Source organism: Eptatretus burgeri, unplaced genomic scaffold (genome assembly GCF_056783735.1).
Source record: "Eptatretus burgeri isolate ZD-2024b unplaced genomic scaffold, Ebu_testis_v1 Ebu_testis_scaffold_362, whole genome shotgun sequence".
Taxonomy (NCBI): domain Eukaryota; kingdom Metazoa; phylum Chordata; class Myxini; order Myxiniformes; family Myxinidae; genus Eptatretus; species Eptatretus burgeri.
This window is the reverse complement of record NW_028222311.1, coordinates 1-16,251: the sequence shown is the minus strand read 5'-3', so window position 1 is coordinate 16,251 and position 16,251 is coordinate 1. Positions and strand designations below refer to the sequence as shown.

The following is a 16,251-nucleotide window of genomic DNA, read 5'->3' as shown; positions in this document are numbered from 1 at the left end:
AAAAAAAATCAAATCCAATCGTGTTTATACACCGCACAACGTTTAACATTCACAAGATAGAAATCAAAACCAATTGTGTTTATACACCGCACAGCGTTTAACATTGGCAAGATCGTGTTATGTAAGTACGGCTCGCACATATGTTAATGAGGGGCTGATGACACCTTTTATTTGCTTTAACATTTAAAGGTAATTTTTCGTTTCTGCTTTGGATGACGTCACTTCCTGTTGTCCACAGGACGTTTTGGAAGCTCTTTCACCAGAAGAAGGTATAGTTCCTTTTTGTGTTGTTTTGCGCATTTTGTGTTGGTAATTCATGTCAGGGGGCTGGGTGATTGTACTATCAAGCTGTTGGTGTGTTGATAACAGTTTTAGCGGGTACTCAGGGTGAAAATTAACATTTTTATCCACCGGCCAGCAGGACCGGTGACTAGAAAAAGTTACCGGCCCAGCAGAATTTCTACCGGCCCGATAAAATAAAGACAAAAGTCACAAATTTGATATCAAACACTTTTAATATACTCACATGAGTGAGTTTGATGAGTGAGGTTGGTTGGATGAGTGAGGTTGATGAGTGAGGTTGGTTGGATGAGTGAATTTGATGGAGTAGGTTTGCAGAATGAGTGAGTTTGATGGAGGAAGTTGGGTGGATGAGTGAGTTGGATGGATGGATGAGTGAGGTTGGTTGGATGAGTGAGGTTGGTTGGATGAGTGAGTTTGATGAGTGAGGTTGGTTGGATGAGTGAATTTAATGGAGTAGGTTTGCAGAATGAGTGAGTTTGATGGAGGAAGTTGGGTGGATGAGTGAGTTGGATGGATGGATGAGTGAGTTTGATGAGTGAGGTTGGTTGGATGAGTGAGTTTGATGAGTGAGGTTGGTTGGATGAGTGAGTTTGATGAGTGAGGTTGGTTGGATGAGTGAGTTTGATGAGTGAGGTTGGTTGGATGAGTGAGTTTAATGGAGTAGGTTTGCAGAATGAGTGAGTTTGATGGAGGAAGTTGGGTGGTTGTGTGAGTTGGATGGATGGATGGGTGAGTTTGTTGAGTCAGGTGGGGGTGGGGGGATGATGCAGGGAGGAGGGGTTGTGGGTGATGGGGGGACCTTTTGTGTGGGTGATGGGGGAGGGCAGGGGGTTGTGAGTAGTGCTGGGGGGCATTTTTGTGGGTGATGGGGTGGTTGTGGGGGTGGCTGTGGCTGATGGACGATGGCGGGGGGTTGTGGGTGATGGACGATGGGGTGGAGGGGGGGGGGTTGTGGGTGATGGACAATGGTGGGGGTACTACTCGTCCACCCAACATCACATATAAACTCACTCATTAACCCAACCTCACCCATCAAACTCACTCATTCACTTAACATCACCTATCAAACTCACTCATTCACCCAAATTCACTCATTTAACCAACCTGGCAGTGTTGGGCACAGATAACCAAAAAGTTCACTTCGATAACGATAATCCGAAAACGATAATCCAGTAATTATAATACAAAGTTCTCGGAAGTTAACGATAATCTGATAACGATTACTACTTTTTCACAAAAAAATTTTTAAAAATAAAGAAAAAGCTTCAAAACCAATAGAAAAGGCTTATTTATGCTAAACCCAAGAATAAAATAAGCATTATGCGTCTTTTTAGAGTGTACGAGTCGTCACACACAGCACGGTTAACCGGACGGAGTCCAACATGCATTGGGAGGTTAACGGGACGGGTCAAGGACACAATGTGAATCCAACAAACAAATTAATGTCCATTTCTTACCGAAAGAGTAACGGGAATAGGTCCGCGGAACGCCGCGCACACAAACAGGAAGGCAACGTTAATTCAAAATTGAGAGGCACGACCTTACAAACACACCGAGAACAGTTACAAACATGGCGCGACGGTATCTCCACGCCTCAACACTCATGTCCGATTGTCCGTCGCTCTGCTAACGGTTAGACCGTCCTTGCGTTTGAATTAACCAATCTGTGTGTTTCCCAACCTTAACCGAACCCAGTACCTGCAGAGTCTAGCAGCCGCATGGCTGAGGAAGTCGCCATTGCAGGGCTTCTTCTTCTTCTTCTTCTTCTTCTTCTTCTTCTTCTTCCTCCTCCTCCTCCTCTTCTTCCTCCATTTTTCTTCACGCGGCGGCCTGATTCGGCATTATCTTGTAAAACAAGTAATCTATAATTATGTACAATTTTCTCCTCCTTGATAATTAGTTCGGCGAAATGCGACCCGGAAACGATAAAATGTTATCGGACAAAAAATTTACGGACATTACCGGACAAAAAAAATCGAGTTATCGGAAGTTCACTGGTCCGATAACGATAAATAGAAGTTAAATTCCGATAATAGTCCGATAAAGTTAACTTCGATAATTATCTGTTATCGGATTATCACTTTTGTGCCCAACACTGCAACCTGGGCATGAGAAAATGCGTCCGAACCGCGCCAAACCGTCAAATCTCACGCAATCACGCGTGATTTGGAACGAGTTGAAAACAGACAAAATGGCCGCCGCAGAATTACCGGTAATTTCTATGGATTTCTGCGGACAAAAACAGTAGTTCTAGTTGAGAAAACTTGTAGAGAAGCTAATACAAATTGTACAAAATAACAGGAATCACCGGTGATTCGCCAGCCGGGCAGGTAAGGCAGTATTGTGTACCCGCCCAGCACAAAAGTTAGGCGCCATTGGCGACCGTTAATTTGCACCCCTGGTACTTCGTGTTCGTTTATTGGAAGGAGTCGAGGGAGGAGGGGGGTAGTGTTACGATTAGAGTTTAAGTCAGTTTGGGGCCTTTGGGAATATGGTGGTGCACGCCAAACCGGAACAAGGTCTTCTGTGATCCTCGACTCTGTGTACATCATAGCGTCACGTCCGAGTCTGTACCGCGTGATGATTTAATTACTTTCACCGTCTAAATGAATAACAACTCAACAGGTGTTTATAAAGTGATCTCACATTTCAGTTTGCAGAAGGACAGGAAAGTCAAAAGTGCTAGCTGCACTGAACAGTGTGCTGCTACTATACACCGCTCATCTTGCTCTTTCCGTTTTACATCGACGAAAGGAAACCTTCCAAACATGTCCACGTGAGTTATAGGGTCGCCTCACTTGTGGGTTTACTGGCCCGCATTTCGTGTGGTTGTTGCGGTTGTTCGGACCTTGGTACCCAGCCATGGATCATTATGTATTGTTGGAGCTGGCGCGTGAGTTCCCAGATCTCAAGTGGTTTTCAGGGTTACATTGACGGAGTGCTTGAAGTGCTGCACAATGATCACGTGGTGTTGACTGAGGGATTCTCACCGATTCATGTTTGCAGTATTCCGGATGAGAAGGATCCGTCGTGCGCAGAAGAATCCACCTTGCTGGATGACGTCCCAGTCAGCAGGTGGGTAGCTCAGAATGGTATCTGTACATTGCTATGCAGCATCTGCTGGAATGCGGCTGTGCCACGAATGAATGCAGTGCCCCCTTTTGGTTGGGGGCAGGAATTTGGGATTTGTTCAGGGTGCTCGCGATAACTTGCCAACTCCTTGCAAAGGACACCGTGGGATATTTTAGCATCCACCGACTCGTGTCGGCAGATGGGACGTCCAGTTTAACGTCCATCCGGGGACGGCACATACATTGATGAATTGCCCTGCCTGTGAAACACTGGGATGACAGTTTATAGCGGGGTCGGGATTCGAACCTCTCGTCTAGACCATCCTGTCAACCTTTGAGAAGAGTGGTAGGTGTGAATGTGTATTGTGTAGATTGGTACTTCAGGGTGCGCATGTCTATACCTTTTGGTAGAGCAGTGCATTGGAGGTGAAGCTTGGATTGTTTGAAGCAGTAATAAATGAGGTGCTCTCTATCAATCATGTCTTCCTCTCATGCAGCACCAAGAGGACGACCAAGCCTGAGGAAGACAACTGGGTCTGCGGCGTGTGCACGTTCCATTGCACGGCAGAGGACATGAAGTGCATCGCGTGTGATGCACGGAAAGGCACGTCCACTCGGTGAGCCCGCACCGACTCCGACCTAATCATCCATTCCCCCACTACCTCACAGCAGACCCCAAATACCCCAGCTGACCCCAACACGTTTCTCTTTTTAACCCCGTCCAGTTCGTACACCACAGATGACCTCTCACTTCCATGCTCCTGAATGTCAGTGAAGATACTGCTCTTATTGTTCTTCCTCTTTTTCTGTATCATGACCAAAGTTAGCTCTCCATATCCTCATTGCTACTTAATCCCCAATTTTTGATCATGCCCCCCCCCTTCCCCTCTCTGTTCACCCAAGCATTTCCAGGAAGAACTGGCACCTCATCGAGGATCAGCTTCCCCTTTTTCATCGGAAGAAAACGAAAAGGATAAAAGTCAGAGTGATGAAGGGTTCATCCAATAGGAAAAGTAAGAAGCGATGGTGAGTACCTAATACATGTCCCTCACATTCATGGTCTCCATACACCCTGTCATATGTCACTCACATTCATGGTCTCCATACACCCTGTCATATGTCCCTCACATTCATGGTCTTTATCTGATGGCCATGCTTGCTTCCTGCTCCGCAGGCCTATTTTCAAGAATGTAGACCGGAGCAATCCACAGAGCCTTGCTGTGACCGTCAACAACGTCACCGTGATCATCACCGAATTCATGGAGCAGATGTCCGACGTGACCGAATGGACTTCACCACCAATGCTCCCCTGAAGACCCTCCCAAGTGCTCTTGAAGCACTGCACCATGGTGTGTGACCAACTGTCCCCGCAATATGACTCGGAGAGCGTTCGGGGTTAATCGATGCTTCGGTTTTCCATTTTGTTTTTTTGCGACACATGATGTCCAATTTTGATGGTCTGTCATCCTAAGGCAATCTTTAAATTCCTCAAGGTCATGTCACAAATTTTTTGGTGTTTTCTTTGTGTGGTTTGGTTGTACACACCATTACGCATAAGCTTCCACTGAATGGGAATGAATGACCCAGATGATTGAGTGTTGACCAGCTCTTCGTGTAGCCCCGACCTCATGAGAATGAAACGGCAGGTGCAATGCATTTGGGGTTACATGATGCAAGGCGACTACATTTACGGTTAAGTTATCAAATCCTGTATTTAGATGACTTTCAAGGAATTTGGGATCAAACGGAGCATTGAGCTTAGTTTTGAAAAGTTTAAAAAAAATACTGTCTTTGCCCTCTGGGATTCATTCATTCATTCGAATGGTGCTTCGTTCTCCACCTTCCCTTTCACGAACGGCAGATGCGTTGTGTGCAACTGTGGGTGTATTGTGCCCGTCTCCCGGGCTTTGTTGCAATTTTTTCAATTTCTTTCAATAAATAGATTTGCAATTGAAGAGTCCTTTGTGATACTGAGAAGAAACCTTTCGATGGGATCCATAAGGGCTCAGATTCGCCGATTGGCATGCACAGTCGCATTTTGTAGCTGTTCAGGTATTCCGTATTGGTGAGGGAATGAAAGCCCTCACTTCAGGGGCTTACCCCCATTACCCAAAACCCCTCTCCCACATCTTCCCTCCTGTGCATCATTCGTCACTTTGGGAACTTACCCCCACTCCACGAACCCCCTCCACATCTCGTCATTCACATGCACTGTGCCCACCTTACACAGTCGCACCCAGCAGCTGTGCCTGGACTCTGTGTCCTTTTCTCCTGACAAGGTGGAGCGCTTGCTGTAAAAACCTCGACTCAGATTCTGCAACCGTTCCAGACGGCATCAGCCCACGTGTGCTAAAAACCTGCTCTGCTGCTCTTGCTCTGTTCTATTCACCCTCTCATTTGCTCAAGGTCATCTGCCATTTGCTTGGAAATCAGCAAACATTACCGCCCTGTATAAACAGGTGCAAAAACAGATCCCTGCAACTTCAGCCTTCTCCCAATCATCAGCAAGGTTATGGATTCCATCATCACTTCAGACATTAAATCTTTCCTTTTCCCCAATGGATTGATTTCCAATAATCAATTTATATTCAGACCAAGGCACTCTAATCTGGATATGCTGCTTCTGCTCTCCAAACAATGGATGATGCTTGGTGTTGGCTTAATGGTTTGGGTGGTGGGCTTTGGATCTGAGGGTCCTGAGCTCAAATCCCGCTCAGCTGTTGAATTAATATCTGGTGGGGTTAACTCGGCTTCTCATCCTTCCGAGGTCGGCAAGCATGCTGGTATACTGTGTCGGAGTGGCAACCCGTCCAGGATTGTGCCCAATAGCCAAGGAGACTGCTTAAGCAGCACCAACGAACTGCACAGAGTATGGTCCCAATCTCCAAACAATGGAAATCCTCAATGCCAGACATGAAATCAGAGCCATCTCCCTCGACATATCAACGGCATTCGACCTCGAGACAACCCATACATTTTCGGAAACGTTGTAACATGGAGAATCCGAAAATCAATGTTTGCATTTACGGACATACCGCCGTGGCGGCCATTTTAGATTTTCAAAATGGCAGCCATGCAGGTATGTCATGTCCGCAAATGTAAACATGTATTTTTAGATTCCCCATGTCATAACGTTTTCGAAAATGTATAGGTTTGCTAATCTACCAAGATTTTGAACGAAAATTAATTTACTGACATTGTGAACCTGACTAACCCGATCCGCTCAAAATAAAATCAAAGCAAATTTGGAATTTGCGAGCGACGTTTTTTTGTTGTTGTTGTTTTTTTTCGCTCCTCTCATAACCAATGTTCGAGGTGCGAACGACACCAGATATTGTTGAATCGGTGTCCTGCAAATCTAGTGAGGTGGAGGGATTCTCATCCCACTCCTGACACCAAATGTTAAGGTTCAGCGGTGGCGGGGAATTTGAATGCCACCCAAGTCGGCTCCAATCCGTAGCCAGTTTGGGTTTTCGCACCCTTCTCTCGACAGCCAAATGTTGAATATTCGGCGTCACTTAACCACTGCCGTCTCCAGGGTTATAACGCCGGCTGGTTCTGCACAGGCCTTGGGTCACGCGCCTCGAATCGCGATACCAACGCACCCCTGGACCTTACCAGTTGGGGGAATAGATCCCGGTTACAGACTGGTTTTGTGAGAGACTGAGCGAATTCTGCCAGTCTGTAACCATTTTGGTTTTACATCCAAATCGAGCAGATCGTCCCTCGGCGCGGCATGAATTAATTCAAAGCGGAAACTTCATACGAATCAGCCAGATTTATTGGGGACATCGAGGAACACGACACAAGCAAAGCATTCACGACAATGTTATAATTAATCTATAACCCGTTCTTAACTTGGGAGCTACGGATTATGGGTTTCGAAGGGGACCCCAACAAGATAAGCTTGAGACAACATGCAGACAAGACATGGACAGCATGCAGACAAGACACAGTGTACTTGGTGATGTTTCATGGACGAGAGGAAAAGCGTCAAAAGCCCGAATGCGGCTCGTCATAAGCCGATGTGAATGGATTCGAGCACCCAGCTCGAACATGCGGCGTGGCAAGATGGCGGCGTCGTCCATTTGTCGCAGTCCTCACGCACACAGCCTCGGCGCGTTCAGACCCCGCGAGGTCGACTGTACCAGAGCGAAAGATCCACGGTGGTATGTTCCAACTGGCTTTTCACAAGGTCCAGCATTCAAGTCCAGGCCTGGCCTGTTCACCAGACAAGTCCAAATCGAGGTGTTGGGCTCCGCAGGCTGGGTCCGTGGCCAAGGAGACACCGCCGGCCAAAACCACTCCTCTACAAAGTCGATTGCCCGACTCGACGTGCAGGCGTTCCTCCTCCCACTGCCAAAATGGCAGACTCGATGCGCAGGCAGTTTCTCTTACTGCCAAATGGCAGACTTGGTGCGCCAGTTTCACCACCGCCTTCCCGCCGCTCTCACTGCGCCTGCCACCGCCTTCCCGGCGCTTCTGCAGTTTCACTTCCTCTTTCTTTTGGGGAGCACCCCTTTACGAAGCATACAAACTCCTCCCCTCCCAGAGCACTGGGCGGAGACTCATGGTTCCTTCTTTCAAATCTTGCTGTGATGCTTTTTAACTATTGATAGTTGCCAACAACTACAATTATCAGTCCCCACCTGGTTTCACTGGAGGGAGTATAGGTTTGCTCTCCATCTGTCTGTCCATCCGTCCGTCCAACCTGTGGTTTTTCCAACTTTTTCCCTATACCCTTTAACTCATTCAACTTAAACATGGTAAATGGCTTTTTTATAACTGGAAGCACCTGCTCCTCAGGGAGCCGTCAAGGGGATCATGTTATTATATTGTTGTGGTTGAGGAAATTCACAAACCACCATTCAGGTCCCGTAGGTGAGGTATCTCTGTAAGTAAATGTGTAGTTAGCCCAAACCCGTTGTTTAGAGGGAATAAATGTCATTCATTCGGGCTCCGACCCTTTAAGATAGCCGTTTTTCTGTTCTATCTTTATTTTGAACCAACCACGTCTCAACCGTCATCACACAACAACCACCAACCGCAACACCGCTACACAGCAACAACAACGCCAACAGCCACAACCTTTACCGTCACAACTCGCTCTCGCAACCATCGCATCACCGCCATTTCAAGCGTCACCGTGGCCAGGGACCACCACAATAAACCCTCCACCACCTTCACCTCTCCTCCTTCTGCCGCCATTCCCGCACCGCTTGTGGGCACCGATCCTGGACTCGTACAGGGTGCGCGCCGAGCAGCGGGTGCAAAAAGCGGCCTTTCCGGGGAAGTCGGATCAGGAATGATTCACGCCCACTTCTGTTCCGTCCTATCAGCGAGCAAGGATTTGGCCTCGCCTCCAGGCGCGTCGGAGTAGAATGGATATATGCAAATTCGAGGATCAGGAATGATTCACGCCCACTTTTCCTCCGTCCAATGGGCGAGCGTGGCTCCGCCCCGAGCCGATCCTGATCCGAAAATCTGCATATGATTTCTCCTGCTGACTATAAAGCGCCGAGCGCGCTAATAGAGTCTGAGAAGAGTTTCTGTTTTGGGCTCGAGGAAGTAGAAGAGTTTCTGTTTCGGGGCTCGAGTCGAGTTGAGAGTTTCTGTTTCGGGGCCCGGGCGAGTTGGAGAGGTGTGGCAGCGGCAGCGGCAGAGAGAGAGGAGAGTTCCTGTTTCTGGCCCGGGCGAGCTGAGAGGTGTAGGAGCGGCAGCGGTAAAGTGTGGAGGTTTTTCTGTTTCGGGCTCGGGCGAGTTGTGGCGGCGGCGAGGCGTGGCAGCGGCGGTCGGGACGGGTCTGGAGGAGAGTCGGAGTTCAGGGTCCGTCGGGGAGCTGCAGAGAGGAGAAGCCGGGAACGCGGTCGAGGGCGCAGTGGAGTCACTCGTCGCGGGACCCAAGCAAGCCAACTATCCTCTTTCCCCAGAGCACCACCAACCCCCCCCCCTGTTTCCCCCCCGCGCTGAGATAGTGCGAAAAGGGGGGCCCCGTTCCCACCCCATTCCAGGCAGTGCCAGCGAGGCCCGCGGAGTCGGGGCACCGCCGCCATTTTGCGGCTCATCACAAGACGGGTAGGCTCTGCCCGGTCTCGCGCCCACAGACCACGTCTGCCCCCTTGTCGTAGAGGGTGGCCCCTTTTTCTTTTGCTTTTGAGTATATGTGTTGTCGGCGCCGTCTGTAAAGTAAAACTGTGTGTTGCCGTGTGCTCGCGTAGTCGGTAGTAGATCTGCATCGTGTTTCTTTTGTTGCATTTGCTTTTGGTGCATAATTGTTGTAATTGTATATGTGTGCTTTCCGTTTGCCACGGAATAAATGTGCCTTATGTTGAACTGTTTTTCCCGTTTCGCTCGTCTTTCTTCAATTGAATCTCCATCTTACTTCACGTAAAGGGTTGGTAGTGGGCCAAATACGCCCGAGAATTAATCGGAACCGTCGAGGTTGCCGATAACACCGCTCGCTTATCTCGATAGTACGGCACGCGTCGCTTAAAGTGGCCAGTGTCCCAAGTCGACCTGCGGCGAGGTGCCATCGCCCCGTCTACTCTCCGTGTGGGTACTTAGGTAGGTCCGAATTTGGCGAACAACCCTATCCCACGCGGGGGGCCGATTGGCACGATCGTGGTGAGGCCGAAAGGCCCACCCGTGACTAGTTCCCGGCGTTAGTCCGAGAGGGTCACGACGGAATTGTCCGTCCGGTGGGCGACGTGCCGCGATTCGAGTTACGTGGCCGTTCGCACGCCGGCAGGCGCGAATTCGCAACAATATTTATGCCTATTTTACTCCAAGGGGTCCCAGGATTACACACCCAAAAATGGTGCGATCGGTTCAGCCGTTTTTTTGCGGTACCTGGGAATAGAGGGACGGACAGACGGTGAATTATAGTAAGATAAGTTGCAGAAAAAGTTTGAGTTTCACGTCATTTCATCAATTTTTCACACATGTCCTTTTAAACTTAGAAAATATTACATATTATACATGTGTCAGTGTTCATCCCCCTTGACTGTATCCCACTGTTTTTCACCTATTTACACCACAGTTGACAAACAACTTCATTCCACTAGAGTCATGTTCAAAGTTTTTGGTTGAACAAAATAAAGGCGATTCCATGAACAACTTACTTTCAAATTTGACTTTTAAAAGGATAACATATTGTAATAAGAGAAGCAAAAAAAGTGAGGGGGGGTGTCAAATCAATTACCACGACACTTTTAGGACAGAAAAGCTCTCTCAAAGTTACTGACCACTTTGATTGCACTTTAACATATATATATATATATATATATATATATATATATATATATATATATATATATATATATATATATATATATATATATATATATATATATATATATGTATATGTATTGTATCGGGTGTTCGTTTTGACACAAACTATACATGAGGGAATCAGGGTAAAAAATAGGCGATCGCTTCCATGAACACTCACTTGGTTCGTACAAAACCTACCAGGACAGATCGACACCTCACTCCTCCACAGTTTGCACGATGTCGATCTGTCCTGGTTTCCTGCTACAGTTTGAGCGATGTCGTATTTTCTTGAATTTTCTGCTGAATTCTACTCGACAGGGCAAAACCAAACATCGGTTCTTGTCTCAGTGCGTTAGTGTCACGTGACTGGATGAGCACATCGGCCTTACTTTGTGGCGTTCACATGCTAAAATTCACATGAAAATGCTCAAATAAATGTTCAGCGTAAACATAAAAAAACAGCAATAACATCAACCAACACCAATACTGTATATTGTTGTAAAATGAATGCAGGACACATTTCGATTGAAAAAATTTATTTATCCAAGCTATTTACAAAACAAACACAACAAAACAATTTGAAAAAACGAAACAAAACAATTTGAACACATGCAAAATATGGAGAAAAAAAAAATTACTTTTTAAAAACCTTTTTGAAAACTTTTTGAAAAGTGTGGACCCTTCCTCGGTGTGCACCTTCGGTTTGCTACCATCAATTCACAAACTGAAAAAACAATAACATATGACGACAATTATTTTAAAATACGAACAGCATTTAAAAAAGTATTCAAACAACAATATTCAATGATTATATATATATATATATATATATATATATATATATATATATATATATATATATATATATATATATATATATATATATATATCTACATCAATATATATGTATATATATATACATATAATATATATGTGTATATATATACAAATAATATATACATGTAAATATATACATATTGTTACGGGCAAGGGGAGGGAGTGTATTCTGAGGGTGTTAATCCCCGTTTGTCCTCGGAAGAGCTGGACCTGAGGCCACCACTCACAATTAACTTCGTGGTACGGTGGGTTGCTTTAGAACCACGAACGCCACCCAGTTAACCACGAGTTCCAGTGTCCACCGTCTAATTTTGACGTTTAACTTGAGGTCCCATGGATTCCTGAACGGGGAGTTCCCCCTCGGCAAAGCACCAATCTTATTTTGATTAGATCTTAATTAGGGCGGCCGAGCGTTTAACAGCCGGTGCGTGCCGACTATTACAGGTCAATTCGTTTGATAATTACGTCCCAGTCTATCTCGGTTCGGACAATGTTGGATCAATGGAAGGAAAGAACAAGCACGGACAGGTTGGAATGTCAACAAAGGAATTTTTTAATAAGGAAGAAATAAATAAAAGGAACTTTTCATTTCCATGTGGTAAAAATAAGTAAATTCAATTCAATCAAAATGATCGTAAGCAAATAAAGAATTAATCACAAACTGATAGTAAAAGAGACAAAGAGCAGATGCTTATCACTATGCCTTACTTAACAATTAAACACGAGACAAGGGTACCCAGCAGTTCATTCAGGGGGGAGAAAATCCAGTCTCGCTCACCAAATAGAAGTCGTCGTACGTCAAATAAAACGTCCTGAAATGTGTGAGCATGCCTTGTCCGTTGCCAGCGCCCAGCCTTGCCGTGCATCCACTCGCAAAGAGGCTCGAAAGCCAATTGACGTCACCCCCAAGAATCAGGTACGCCAAGAGCAGGTCTCGAGCAGAACCAGCATTAACGGTCCGAGCGTCACCCACCATCAGGAGGCACCAGAAGCCACAACCAACGGACAGCTGTTCGGACCTGTGAGAAGCTGAGGCACTGTGAGAAACCTCAAGGCGTCGAGGCGCTGTGAGAAGCTGGAAGGCTGCAAGGCCGTCACAAACTGTCACAAACTCAACTGTCGCCAGCTCACCAACCGTCTGACTGGAACTGACTGGAGAAACCGTCTGACTGGAACTGACGAGCTGAAAAAAGCCGTCACTCAGCTGTCACCAACTGACACAAACTGTCGCAAAACTCTCAAAGCTGTAAGAACCGCAACCAGCTATCGGCAAATGACTGAAAAAAACGGTCCACTCGTCCTTTTTATTGGTGGCCAGTCTGGGTGGAGCCTCAAGGAGGCTTCAGCCAAATCCACCTTGCCTGTTGGCGCATCGTTGCACATCACCAAATGCCAATCTCGCGATCATTGCAATGCCACTGTCACGGCGACTGGACGATCGGCAGAAAGCAGACATTTGCCAGAATTACCGAGTGTGTGTGTGTGTGTTTGTTTGAGTGTGTGTTTGTTTGAGTGTGTGTTTGAGTGTGTGTGTGTGTGTGTTTGAGTGTGTGTTTGTTTGAGTGTGTGTGTTTGAGTGTGTGTGTGTGTGTGTGTGTGTTTCCACCTCCATTTTGGTAAAGGGTCATGTTTGAGAGAGCAAGTTGTGAAGTTTTCTTGTTCTCACAGTTTCGTTTGAGGGTTCTTTTCAGGATCGTCACTGAACCCAACAGAGCCTCCAACTGCCGTTCATTTGTCGGAGTATTCATTCCCCGGAATGATTTTTAAGGACTCAGTGAAGGTTTTATTTATCATTCCTGTAGCTCCCACGATCACTGGTATAACTTCAGCTTTCTTAAATTCCAAATCCTCTTTACCTCATTTTTCAGATCCTGGTATTTGGTCATTTTCCTGATTTCAGTATCACTTAGTCCAAAGTCATGGGAGCTGCTGAACGGGGTGTTTGCTGAACATTTATCAATTTGAACGTTTGGTGGATAATACAGAAAAAGAAAAAGTAATCCTTTCAGTTGATGTCTAATTAAAAAAATTTTTTTTCGTAAAACGTCACATTTGAGAAACGTGCTGATAACACGACACTTGGAGCTTTGGTTCCAATTAAGTTCAGCATTTGGACTATCATCACCGAAATGATACAATCGGCTTCTCATGCATGGATGAGAGTGCTCCTCAGGTGTTTGCAACTTTGAACGGGTCATGTGATCTCACCGGAAGCCGGTATACTTGATGGAGACGTGTGGATAGCGATGAGCAAGTTGGAAGGCCATCTCCTCGTCCACCCAGAAGCAGAAGGAAATGTCAAGGAAGCACATTTGCTGACAGGTATCAAGCAGGTGAAACACCCCTCCAGGGGTCACCAGTGAAGCACCTGCCACACGCACAGAGATATAATCACTCCGATGAATGACAAACAAGGGTGAAAATCGCTGTCATCTGGAGCTTTGGTGTACAGTTAACAAAGTACGAAACTGCAGTACAACGACACTCAGTGGAGCGCATACATCCACCAGGACAATCAGGATGAAATGATTCAATTTTGGTGAAGATCTGGAACCGGAGACTAATTTTTTAAGCGATTCTTCACCATTGATAGATAGGATTCTTCACCATTGATAGAAAACGATATCTCAAAACGGTATATGGACGGATTCTGATGAAACTTGGTGGATGAGTTGTGGAGGTGACAAGAACAAGCCGATTAGATTTTGGTTCAGGTCCCAATGCAGATTCGGCCAATCAGTGGACTACAAAACATAAACTGTTCAGCCTGGAGGAGGTACACACTCTACCGAATGCCAATCTTATTTCTACTTGCAATTTTTATTTTCCTTCCACATCAATCAACCTCTGTGACCCTCTTGGATCCAGACACGCCAGTTCCAATGATCCCCTGAATTCCCGTACCCAGTAGGTCCAGGTGTTCCAGTAAAGGGCAGTGAGTGGAGAGCGATTCGAGGTCAGTGTCGCTGATGGAGCAGTGAGCCGTTAACACCAGTCGGCGTAGTCTGGGCAGCTCTCGCGCCATCTCGACGAGAGCGCCACCGCCTGTCTGCACACGCTCACACCAGCCAAGGTCCAGGTCCTGTGTGGAACAGTTTAAGTGTGGAACAAGAAAATCAGCATCAGTGTTGCACGCAGTTTTTAAATTCCCATTTATTCAACAACTGCATTGGACAATTAGAGAGGCATTAGAGCCACCAGAGTGTTTCCGAAAAAATATAACTTGACAAACTAACCAGCTCAACAAAACTATTCAGTATTCTAAGTTATCAAGATACTGGAAGGAAGAAAAAAGAGGATTTAAAACGATGAGGAAAGGGGAGGGAAGGGGGAGTGATGAGAGGAGGAGAGTTGGTTGTTGAAAGTCACAATATAAATGCTGTATAAACGAGAAGGGCACTCGGTGGAGCTCGTACCTCCACCAGGCTGATCAGTTTACGTTTTGCCTCCCACTGATCGGCCGGATGTGGATTCGGACATGTTTCGTCCGAATCCGTCCATAACTTTTTGATATATCCTGCTACATAACAGGTCGTTTTCGGCCCGATCTCTCAGTGGTGAAGAATCACTTAGGATCCGGATCCGGATTCGTATCTTCAAAAAAATCTAATCATTTCGTCCTTGTCACATACACAAGCTCTCCACTAAATTTCACAACTTTTTGAGATATTTTGTTCACAAAGAATCAGACAAGCCGGTAGGCGACGAGGGATCCGCTCGGATCGAAGTGCTGGATACGATGCTTTTCATTCTGACCGATGCACCGACGAAGATTCATTGCCAAGTCGTATTGGTTCACGTACAATTGTACATCTGCCTGGCAAAATTTTTCCTAAAATTGCGTATTTTGCCAACTGGCACTCCTCATAGTGGAGGTGGACGAAAGTGTAAATGACAAACAGATGAAAAACCGGATAAACTTCTCTCAATGCTCTTGTTTGACCACCTCCTCGGCCACACATTATTTTTCATAAGCCACGCCAACTTTCCATAAACCACGCCCACTTTCCATAAGCCACGCCCACTTTCCATAAGCTCCGCCCACTTCCGAATCCCCTCATTAAAAATGACGGCAAATAGACGCCCTATTTTTGAAGGACTACCATTTGAAAAATAAAACCTAAATCAAAAATCGGCTCGAGTAAAATTTTCAAAATATCTCGAAGTGTTTAATTCCGAAGTCTCGTTTCTCCACATTCAAAACTGTGGGACAAGTATTGAAAATAGTGAACGCGGTTTTTCGGCCACTGCATCGCAACGGGTGGTTGCTTAGCAACGAAACTCAAACGCGCACATTCCCAGTGCACATGGCACCTGTTCGTCAAGTTTCATTGAAATTGGTTTGCTGGTTTGTGCTGTGGAGCCTCGCATTGCAGACACACACACACACACACACACACACACACACACACACACACACACACACACACACACACACACACACACACACACACAGACACACACACACACACACACACACACACAACACACACACACACAGAAACACACACACAAACACAAACACACACACACACACACACACACACACACACACACACACACACACACACACACACACACACACACACACACACACAGACAGACAAACGGAAAACCCGACAATAAGGGATATCTCACGAATCCAACAGACATGGGTGAAAACATTACTTCCATCCATCTTCGGTGGTGGAGGTAAAAAATCTTCTCTGAAACTGCTTAACAGATCCATGCGAAGCGTTACATGTTTGATTGACTGTCCACGTGGAAA

The 16,251-nt window shown here is 46.2% G+C and overlaps 2 protein-coding genes across 2 annotated transcripts; one reads left to right on the top strand and one right to left on the bottom strand.

The window, feature by feature from the left end:
- The first annotated feature begins 154 nt into the window (after nucleotides 1-154).
- Nucleotides 155-5,329, top strand: LOC147007257 (YY1-associated factor 2-like). The gene is made up of 6 exons (XM_085867472.1): nucleotides 155-269; nucleotides 2,957-3,079; nucleotides 3,310-3,378; nucleotides 3,872-3,991; nucleotides 4,278-4,400; nucleotides 4,549-5,329. The coding sequence occupies exons 2-6, from the start codon at nucleotides 3,072-3,074 to the stop codon at nucleotides 4,685-4,687; spliced, it is 459 nt and encodes a 152-aa protein (XP_085723598.1). The 5' UTR covers nucleotides 155-269; nucleotides 2,957-3,071; the 3' UTR covers nucleotides 4,688-5,329.
- Nucleotides 5,330-11,197: 5,868 nt separating this feature from the next.
- LOC147007256 (F-box/LRR-repeat protein 4-like) lies at nucleotides 11,198-15,034 on the bottom strand. The gene is made up of 3 exons (XM_085867476.1): nucleotides 14,388-15,034; nucleotides 13,692-13,851; nucleotides 11,198-11,370 (listed from the first exon to the last, which is right to left on the bottom strand). Exons 1-3 carry the CDS (start codon nucleotides 14,506-14,508, stop codon nucleotides 11,364-11,366), a joined length of 288 nt encoding a protein of 95 aa, XP_085723602.1. The 5' UTR covers nucleotides 14,509-15,034; the 3' UTR covers nucleotides 11,198-11,363.
- Between the last annotated feature and the right edge of the window lie 1,217 nt (nucleotides 15,035-16,251).

What these genes read in the sequence shown, in the direction of transcription:
- LOC147007257 (XM_085867472.1), top strand. An exon ending in GATGACGTCCCAGTCAGCAG is followed by an intron (nt 3,379 to 3,871) that starts GTGGGTAGCTCA and finishes CCTCTCATGCAG; the next exon opens with CACCAAGAGGACGACCAAGC. An exon ending in AGGAAAAGTAAGAAGCGATG is followed by an intron (nt 4,401 to 4,548) that starts GTGAGTACCTAA and finishes CCTGCTCCGCAG; the next exon opens with GCCTATTTTCAAGAATGTAG.
- LOC147007256 (XM_085867476.1), bottom strand. Translation starts at nt 14,508, where the DNA reads ATGGCGCGAGAGCTGCCCAGACTACGCCGACTGGTGTTAACGGCTCAC. An exon ending in GGAACACCTGGACCTACTGG is followed by an intron (nt 13,852 to 14,387) that starts GTACGGGAATTC and finishes TGCGTGTGGCAG; the next exon opens with GTGCTTCACTGGTGACCCCT.